The sequence below is a fragment of the Ostrinia nubilalis genome, chromosome 24 (assembly GCF_963855985.1).
Source record: "Ostrinia nubilalis chromosome 24, ilOstNubi1.1, whole genome shotgun sequence".
Taxonomy (NCBI): Eukaryota; Metazoa; Arthropoda; class Insecta; order Lepidoptera; family Crambidae; genus Ostrinia; species Ostrinia nubilalis.
The window spans coordinates 10,415,443-10,425,691 of NC_087111.1; the positions used below are offsets into that span (position 1 = coordinate 10,415,443).

The window sequence follows — 10,249 nt, forward strand, 5'->3', positions numbered from 1 at the left end:
ATTAAAATTAAAGTAAGTAAAATTGACTTTTCTTTAGATAAGACGACAAGAGAAAGGTTAATTACATTACTAAAGTATAGAATTTTCATGTTTTAGTTGAATCTTTAAAGATATGTCCCAAAAAAAGATACTTTTACTTACTTTAATTTTCATTTTTCGGAACCTCATAACTTCTGAACGGGCAACTTTGTGCGCGCGCTGTTAGTGTAGGATTATAGTCAACAAGCCATAGATCAAGGCTCAAGTAGATTCAAAGCAAAATCTGTCAAGGCTTAGTCGAAATCGACCACTTTATGTTTCATTCCATACAACGAAAATGGAAAATATTTTTTTCCAGCCAAACTATTGGTTTTAGAGAAAAACGTTTCATAATATTTATTCATCAGAATAACATACCCTATCGATAGGTATTTTTTTCAAACAGAAATTGTGAAAAAAATATCGCTGATTTTATTCCTTTTAATTTTATTAAAATGTGTTTTTAGCAGTAATTTAAGGTTAATTCACATTATTAACGTATAGAATCTTTATATTTTCGTTAAATCTTTAAATATATTCCATAAAAAAAGTCACTTTTACTTACTTTTTTTTTAAAATTCAGAACCTCGTAACTTATGAACGGGCAACTTTGGGCGCGCGCTGATTGCGTAGGATTATAGTCAACAAGCCATAAAACAAGGCTCAAGTAGTTTCAAAGCAAGATCTGTCAAGGCTTAGTCGAAATCGACCACTTTATGTTTTATTCCATACAACGAAAATGGAAAATATTTTTTTCCAGCCAAACTATTAGTTTTAGAGAAAAACTTGTGCAGCATTTATTCATCAGAATAACGTAACCTATCGATAGGTAATTTTTTTAAATAGAAATTGTGAAAAAAATCGCTATGTCCATAAATCGCAATTTCGATCCATCATCCATAGTGCGTCACCCGAAAATCATATTTGTATTTGGCTTTGCACAAACTTAATCTAATGTTACTCGCTGTAATTTGGCAACAATTTATTTTTTACTGAATATTGTTGGGGTACCTATGCATTATGGTAAAAGAACTAGCTTGTCGTAATTTGGTGTATCGATGTTACTCTTCTGTTTCATTTACCTACACGGAAAGGTAATAGTTAATATTTTAACGATAAAATTCTTAAAACATCATAAATTGTATTCAAAAGAAATTATTTCTTAAAGACAAAACATCAAGTCCAGACGGGCGCGCGCGTGACACTCGACTGATTTAATACCCGCCGGCGGGGCGCTTCGCTGTAGGTAATTATCGGATGTACCGCGCGGAGTGAGCCAGGCCTGATGCAACTCAAAAGTAACTAGCAGTTGCAGTTTCGTTGCAGTTGCGATATGTTGTCTTAAAAATCTGGAAAAATTCATGATAATAGTGCTTTTTATGAACTTTCAAGGAAAACTATAGCGGTTAAGATAGAGTAGGTAGTCGTTTTGTATTATAAAATTTCATACCTAATTTTTATTGATTTATTTATTTTCATACATTTTTATGTATTAGATATATTAAAAGTGACTAGATGAAGAAATTGCTTGCTTCTGAAATAGGTACATTGTAGTAACGACGGACAACTACGGAACCCTACACTGCGCGTGTCACGACCACGCATTTGGTCTTTTTTTTGTTTACTGATTATTAGTGCCGTTTACGAAGGCAGTTCATTCGACACGTGCCGCTTTTGTACAATAGCTATTATCTAATCCATATCTGTGGCTATTATAATAGGTTGTTTGAGAAATAAATTAAGATAGTTAATTAAGGTAACTTTTATTCTAATTTTTCAATTTACAATTACAAGGTTGACTGGAGGAGAATGCCATTTTTTGAATTGAGTTCGCCTTTTGCATTCCGTTCTATGTGCAAATAAGTTTTGGGGTAGGTACCTGAGGAATTTTAACAAAAACACATTGTTAACGAATATAATTAAATGTTTAATTTCATGAAAAACAATAATATTTAATTTTATACTTTGACTATGTCCGACATAAAATAACAACCAAGCCCATAAACCTTAAAGTACATAGACGATAGGTACAAAATAATAACTCATGAATTCTTTTTTTAATTGTTTATCATATACGTGTGGCTAGCTGCCCAAGGTTCAGAACCACCTGGCCGAAGCGACGTTATGCAAAGAGTCATTATGGTTTAGAATCACGTGGTCTTATTTGAGGATGAGCCTGGTGCTATAGCCATAAGGTTCAGAATCGCTATTTTATATCCGTCGGCGACACCGACGCCGGCGTCACCAGCCGTTTCTCAGCCGTCGACAGTGTGTAAAGCTCAGAAGATTCAGAATCGTGCGTGCTTTTCGTGTATTTTACTGGCTGGCTATTCCACAGTGTTTGGCTGGCACCAGCGTCATAATGGCTTGGCCTTTATAAGCTGTCCGTAGGCGACACCGACGCCAGCGTGACAAGCCGCCTGTCAGCTATCATCTGTGTGTGATTTTCAGAAGATTCAGAATCGTGCGTATTGTTGGCGCCAGCGTCATAAAGTTCAGAATCGCAGCTTTTGTGTTGCTGGCACCAGCGTCATAAAGTTCAGAATCGCAGCTTTTGTGTTGCTGGCACCAGGGTCATAAGGTTCAGAATCGCTGCTTTTTCACAGGCTATCCGTCGGCGACACTGACGCCGGCGTGACAAGCCGCCTGTCAACTGTCAGCGTGTGGGGCGTCACAAGTCTCCTGTCAGCTGTCGCCAGCGTGTGATTCGCACTAGCATCAGAAGGTTCAGAATGATATTTTACTGGCTGGCTATTCCACGGTGTTTGACTGGCATCAGCGTCATAAAGTTCATAATCGCCTGTTTAATTTTGGGACGTGTAAAAGCACTTTTTTAAAGTTTATTTGCAGAAATAAATGAGTTTATGACTTTTTAAGAGTTTTATGAGTTTTCTTTATAAGCTGTCCGTAGGCGACACCGACGCCGGCGTCACAAGTCTCCTATCAACTGTCAGCGTATGACTGGCACTAGCATCGGGCGCGCGCACGGCGTCGCGCTGGTGCACGTTGCGCACGTTTCATATCGCCTGGTCTTTATAAAATGTGTGCCTTTCGTGTGTATGGTTGGCACCAGCGTCATAAAGTTCAGAATCGCAGCTTTTGTGTTGCTGGCACCAGCGTCATAAGGTTCATAATCGTCTGGCCTTTATAAGTTGTCCGTAGGTGACACCGACGTCGGCGTCACAAGCCGCCTGCCAGCTGTCGCTAGAGTGTGGCGCTCAGAATATTCAGAATCGTGCGTAATTTACTGGCTGGCTATTCCACGGTGTTTTACTGGCACCAGCGTCATAAGGTTCAGAATCGCTGCTTTTTCACAGACTATCCGTCGGCGACACCGACGCCGGCGTCAAGGTTCATAATCGCCTGGTCTCTATAAACTATCTGTCGGCGACACTGACGCCGGCGTGACAAGCCACCTGTCAGCTGTCAGTGTGTGGCTCGCACTAGCATCAGAAGGTTCAGAATGATATTTTACTGGCTGGCTATTCCACGGTGTTGCTGGCACCAGCGTCATAAAGTTCATAATCGCCTGTTTAATTTTGGGACGTGTAAAAGTGCTTTTTTAAAGTTTATTTGCAGAAATAAATGAGTTTTATGACTTTTTAAGAGTTTTCTTTATAAGCTGTCCGTCGGCGACACGCCGGTGTCACAAGCCGCCTGTCAGCCGTCGCTAGTGTATATGACTGGCGCAAGAATTAGAACGTTCGGAATATTTTACTGGCTGACAATACACGGTGTTTAGCTTCCACCAGCACCAGCGTCATAAGGTTCAGAATCGCTGCTTTTTCACAGACTATCCGTAGGTGACACAGACGCCGGCGTGACTAGCTGCCTGTCAACTGTCAGCGTGTGGGGCGTCACAAGCCGTCTGTCAGCTGTCGCCAGCGTGTGACTGGTGCAAGAATCAGAAGGTTAAGAATGATATTTTACTGGCTGGCTATTCCACCGTGTTTGGCTGGCACCAGCGTCATAAAGTTCAGAATCGCAGCTTTTGTGTTGCTGGCATCAGCGTCATAAGTTCAGAATCGCAGCTTTTGCGTTGCTGGCACCAGCGTCATAAGGTTCAGAATCGCAGCTTATTCACAGACTATCCGTCGGCGACACTGACGCCGGCGTGACAAGCCGCCTGTCAACTGTCAGCGTGTGGGGCGTCACAAGTCTCCTGTCAGCTGTCGCCAGCGTGTGATTCGCAGTATTCGAACTAGCATCAGAAGGTTCAGAATGATATTTTACTGGCTGGCTATTCCACGGTGTTTGACTGGCATCAGCGTCATAAAGTTCATAATCGCCTGTCTAATATATGGGACGTGTAAAAATGCTTTTTTGCAGAAATAAATGAGTTTATAAGTTTTTAAGAGTTTTATAAGTTTTCTTTATAAGCTGTCCGTAGGTGACACAGACGCCGGCGTGACAAGCCGCCTGTCGGCCTAGGCCAACGTGTGGCTGGCGCTAGCGTCATATGTTTCATAATCGCTTGGTCTTTATAAGCTGTGTGTCGGCGACACCGACGCCGGCGTCAAGGTTCATAATCGCTTGGTCTCTATAAACTATCTGTCGGCGACACTGACGCCGGCGTCACAAGCCGCCTGTCAGCTGTCAGCGTGTGGGGCGTGACAAGTCTCCTGTCAGCTGTCAGTGTATGACTGGCACTAGCGTCGGGCGCGCGCACGGCGTCGCGCTGGTGCACGTTGCGCACGTGCACGGAGACGTTGCCGCGGTGCGCGAAGCGCGCGGGACACAGCCAGCACTGGAACGGCTTCTCGCCTGTGTGGGTCTGGAAATAAACACACAATAGACATGTTGACACCACCAATCAATTGACGTACTTTTTAAAACTGTCAAAACGAAACTCTCCCATAGATTTTGTATGGTACTACAAGCAAGTGACGTCACTATTTTGTCACCTCAAACTACTTTTTTGAATTACAATGCGAACAAAAATCGTAATTTACAGGTAATTTAAAATTAATTAAGTTTTAAGACCAGAATGAAGGGTCTTTTTAAAAAAGTTGTGGTTTCGAATAATTATTGGGGTATGGTGTCAAACTGTCTATTTCAATAATCTTCCTATTATAATGTGTTAAATAAAGTTTTTCTATCCTATTTTTCTGTTTAATTTCACCAGTGGTTTTTAACAGTGCCCCGATTACGCTAATTTTTAACGTCTCCAATACAGACGCGCTTCTTCGATTTCCGTATCGCAGAATCGAAGAAGCGCGTCTGTATTGGAGACGTTAAAAATTAGCGTAATCGGGGCCCAGAACTATTGCATGGTCTGTATGTTAGCGTCGGGTTACTCATACAAAAAAAAATACACTTATTTTGAAGAGTTTACGGAGACAGTTCTAAAAAAATAGCAGTCCCCCAGACCAGCGGTTCCCGAAAGTTGGTCCGCGGAACCCTGGGGTTCCGTGGAAAGGCCGCAAGGGTTCCGTAAAAAATATTATCCCACGTTTCGTGACCGACGTTGTTCGCGCGCACCGACTTGTTTACGCACAAGGGAGGGGCAGGGCGTGCGGGCGGAGTAGTACGGGGGTTCCGCTAGGAAAAGTATAATCAATTAGGGTTCCTTGGAAAAAAAAATTGGGAAACCCTGCCCTAGACAGGCAAAATGTGACAGTTGAAATTTCGAAATCCCTTCGATCCTTTTTATTAGTTTTCGAAATCACTCCATGAAGCGAATTAACTAAATATACACACCCTAATATGCAGCTGTATGTCCTCCCTGGCATAGAATCCTTTCCCGCAGAAGTGGCAGCGGAATCGTGGCACCGCCTCGTGCCGCCTGGCGTGGCGTTGTAACCGCACCAGGTTATGGAACTTTTTGCCGCACTCCTTGCATTCCACGTTCTTTTCTCCGTGAGTCAACTCGTGCTGGGACAGATGGGAGTATGTCTGGAAGAAACACATGATTATTTTAACATTTTAGTCAAAAGACATTACTGCTCAATAAATAATAGATAAATAATAATTTATTTCAGATATTAAGAGCGCTTTCACATTAGGGCGTTAGTAGCGCGACTGCAGTGTTGGCAAAAAGTTAATCTGATTAATGAACTAAAATCATAATCAAATTTTTTTGATTATGATTAATTAATCATTAATCAAAAATTTTGATTAAGATTAATTAATCATAATCATTAATCGTTAATTTGATTATTTGATTAACTATCTACTATTTCCATAAGAAAAGGGTTGGGGGTGTATGAAAAGGTACCCCCGCGACTTATAAAATGTCTAGCAAAGGGGGGATCTAGAGTTGTACTGTCGTTTTCCCAAAAAACTGCGTCAATTTTCACTACTCAAAACACTTATCGCACTAGTTTTGTTTATCACAATTCCTTCTATTCTTCCGGTATCCTTTAGCAAAATTGGCTCAGGAAAGAAGTTAAGCGGGCTGGCTGACGATAGGGGAGAAGTTAATCAAATTAATGATTATTGATTAATGATTAACAAATTAATCATGATTATGATTACTTTTTTAATCATGATTATTTTAATCAGGATTAATTTAATCATGATTAAAATTAATCAAATTAATTAATTGATTAAAAAATTAATTGATTAGTGCCAACACTGCCGCGACTGCACGTTACGCGACTGCGGCAGCGGCATTTTTATAATGTGAAGGCATGAATCCGCTGTCACATAGTATGACATTTTCGGCAGCGCGTCAGTCGCGCGTTTGTCGCACTGCTAAATCGCCTGAATGTGAAAGCGCTCTAGATCCATACACTAGAGAAATATTTAAAAGCCAAATCAGTCATTTACATCATAAAAATAAATCTATCAATTTTACATATGCAGCCGCGATGCCGAACCCACTGCGTGATAAATGGACAGTCTACTCGACGCTATAATGAACTTATTTTAAAATGTATTATTTGCGCCAAGAACACTGACTATCTATATACCTATAAATATAGGTACTCACACGCTTCGGTCGGTCGTAACGTGGTAGTATTGTTGATATGTTTTATTGCACTCTTCTAAACTCTACCTTGCAGACCGCAAGAAATATTTTCGAGCATGTACACCTCACAGGTCAAAACTTTGGCCACCCCTGCTATAGACTATAGAGATATTATGGGTGATATCACAGAATAATAATAAGTACTACGTACAGAAGTTTTACTTCGCGAAAGTACTTAAAAAATTTTATGCTCAATGTCATTAACAATATGGTGTAATTTAGCCTGTCTCAAGAGTCAAGCACCATTTTGTTGACAAACGTCAGTGATCGGCACTGCGCCGAAGCTATAGGGCTGACTTCGGGTAAAATGATGTGACGTGAGGTGCCAAACTGCGGAAAATGGCGAAGGAAATACATGATTTAGCATGAATTATCATAAATAATATTAACTACTTATTTACCTCTCAGTGTCTTGAGGCAACTTAAAAAGTACATTCTGTGTTTTTATTATTATTTAGGCAGTTAAATACTGCACAGTATTTAGTGCACCATTTTCTTTATTTTCTTCCATCATACACAAGAATACGCGTGCGTGAGTCAATGTTCGCTCGTATGTGAGACCTTGTCGAATAGTATCCTGTAGGTGGGCCATCATGCGTGTTTTGTTTTCGATGTAAACTCGCGGAGATGAACAGGCCTGGTGATATTACTTTTTTACCCAAAACAACCAATTGTAAATTGAACCTTACCGTCTTAACAATACCGCAGTGCTGGCACATGTAGGTGCCTTCCCGCCGGTACGGGTACTGGCGGTCCTTGTGGAACGCCAGGTAATGGTGGAAGTGCTCCATCTTGGACTGCACCATGTGCTCACACTGGAAACATTACAAAAGAGGATGCTATATACAAATCCTATGTAATTTACTAACACTTTTTCTTTACGATGAAGCTTAGACTGTAAACTGTTTGTACACCTATTACAAATAAAGAAATTCTTTGTAATAAACATTTAGAGCATTGGTTCCCAAACTTAGCTGAGACGCGCCCCCTTTCGACCATACAAAAAAATCTGCGCCTCCTCCAGTCAAGATTATTTATTGGTTGAATCGAGCAGTCTGGAATGCATTCTCTCAGCGGTCCCAGGTTTTTTATACTTTAGTACACAGATGGCCCGCGCCCCCCTTTAAAGGTCTTTGCGCCTCCCCTGGGGGACGCGCCCCCCACTTTAGGAACCAATGATTTAGAGGCAATTTAAATTGAGGGGTAACCATAAATAACATTGTAAGACCCAGAAAATTAGGGGGGAGAGACAAAATATTTTAATTGAAATATAAAAGAGCAGTTTTTGTCTTTTGAAAATTTCATTTTCTGTCACTTATAAAATTATGGTTTGGCAAACATTTGGCAACAAATGTAATTCCAACAAATAAAAAATAATATTGTTGTAAATTTACATCAAAATCTGTTCAGGTTCAGGATCATTTACATAAAAGAATAACAGCCATCCCTACAAACTTACATAATTTTATTCTAGTTAGTTTCTGACTGGAGATGAGTGCAACTAAATTGTAAAATGAAATGTTAATGTTGTAAAATACCTTGTAATCCAGTAATAAAGGCTTATATTATTATTATTATAGTTTCTGATTGATTTGTAAGTAAAAGTTGACCTTGAAAAACTTGACCCTGCAAGTGACAGCAAAATCTATGTTTTTCTTTTGGGTCACTCTCAACTCTAGCTCGAAAATATAATTAACATAGCTTTTTACTTACATCATCACATTTCATGGGGTATTTCCTATAATCGCGTTTTTCTTTCTTGATTCTCTTTTGCTTAGGTTTTGCAGGTTTTCTCTTTTTGTTTTTCGTAGCAGGAACTTCCTTTTTACATTTTCTAGTAAGAACGTCTCGTAGAATTTCTTTATCATCAGAATCATCGTCACTATTATTAAATGAGGGTTTTTCATCGTAATCATCTGTATCTATTTTGACTTTTGTATCGTCGTCATTATCAAGATGCTCACTCTGTATATTTTGGACGTCTATTTTAATTTCTATTTTGTGTACGTTTTCTTGTTTGATAAGTCCGAAATCGTGGACTTGTTTATTCTCACTTCCGTACACAGCTTCTGGATAATAATCTATGGGTGTTAAGAACGTTTCACTGCCGTATACGTCTTCCTTTTTCGTAATGCACACATTCTCCATTGCCTCTACGCTGAAGTTAGTTTTGGCTTTACCATCGTTCTCTTCCCAAAAGCAATAGTTTACGGAATTTTCTTGACAGACAAGGTTTTCGTCTAGCTCTAATTTGTGTCTGTCTATCTTTTTGAGGGATGCAATTGTAATCTGGAAATAAGAAAACATATCATAAAAATCTATAAAATATCCATTTAATCCATATATGCCCAGAACTATTAAGGTCTTAGATTTTTATGTAATTTGGCATATTTACAGATTTTTTATGGGCATCACAAGAGAACATGTACCTCAGAGTTGTTTTTGTACCTCAGAGCAAATAAGGGTTAAGCAGAATTTATTATTCAAGAGATTTTATTTTATTCTTAACTAATTTCACTTGTTGATAAGTTTAAAGTCTAAGGTTACATATCTTCTTAGTACTGTTAATAACTCACTATCACTCTTAAAATTAGTTTGATTTAGGTGTGTTTTTAAAACAAAATGCATAGTAGCAAAATGCGTATTGGTCACTGTACTTTTTGTAATCTAACTGTACCCTGTTTTATGTCTAAGAGTAGGTAGTAGTAACTATCTTCATATTAATAAACTCACTTTTTGTATTTGTAATAAAAAATAGTTAAATTTTAATAGTAAATAACTTACATCATTATTGTTCTCCAATATATCTTTAAGTATCTGTTGAGCTCTCAGTGCTTTTTTTACGAATTTGTAACTTTTATTCAATAGAAACTTGCACATATAACATACGTAGTTACTTGAAATGAAGCCCTGAAATTGAAAAATATATTAGTAAATAAAAACAAAAAATACTCAACTAACTTATGAAGAAGAAGGAAACTAAATAAACAATCTTCAAAATATAATGCCAAGTTGTTTTCCTTTTGTTTGAGGACTTACATGATATCCATTTTGTTTAAATATTTCTTCAATAAAATTTTGAGCGTCCGAGTTTTGTAATTCGCATAATATTCCATCGGATTGAAGGCAAAATCGACATGCTTTCATTTTTGTTCTTAGTTAGTAATAATTAATGGTATTTTAATCCTAAGTAGTATTACTTTAAATGTAAATTATTAAATTGAAAAATGAAATGAAAATACAAATTTTATGGCGAAC

General features: G+C 38.6%; 1 protein-coding gene across 1 annotated transcript; it reads right to left on the reverse strand.

The window, feature by feature from the left end:
* Positions 1–4,220: 4,220 nt before the first annotated feature.
* On the reverse strand, positions 4,221–10,236 carry LOC135083961 (zinc finger protein 852-like). The gene is made up of 6 exons (XM_063978724.1): positions 10,031–10,236; positions 9,776–9,901; positions 8,705–9,280; positions 7,681–7,806; positions 5,719–5,913; positions 4,221–4,792 (listed from the first exon to the last, which is right to left on the reverse strand). Exons 1-6 carry the CDS (start codon positions 10,136–10,138, stop codon positions 4,559–4,561), a joined length of 1,365 nt encoding a protein of 454 aa, XP_063834794.1. The 5' UTR covers positions 10,139–10,236; the 3' UTR covers positions 4,221–4,558.
* Positions 10,237–10,249: the final 13 nt, after the last annotated feature.

Excerpts from the sequence above, each read along its gene's own strand:
- LOC135083961 (XM_063978724.1), bottom strand. The coding sequence starts at position 10,138 with ATGAAAGCATGTCGATTTTGCCTTCAATCCGATGGAATATTATGCGAA. Across the intron at positions 9,281-9,775 it reads TATTGGAGAACAATAATGAT|ATTACAATTGCATCCCTCAA; the intron begins GTAAGTTATTTA and ends TCTTATTTCCAG. Across the intron at positions 5,914-7,680 it reads ACTGCGGTATTGTTAAGACG|ACATACTCCCATCTGTCCCA; the intron begins GTAAGGTTCAAT and ends TGTTTCTTCCAG.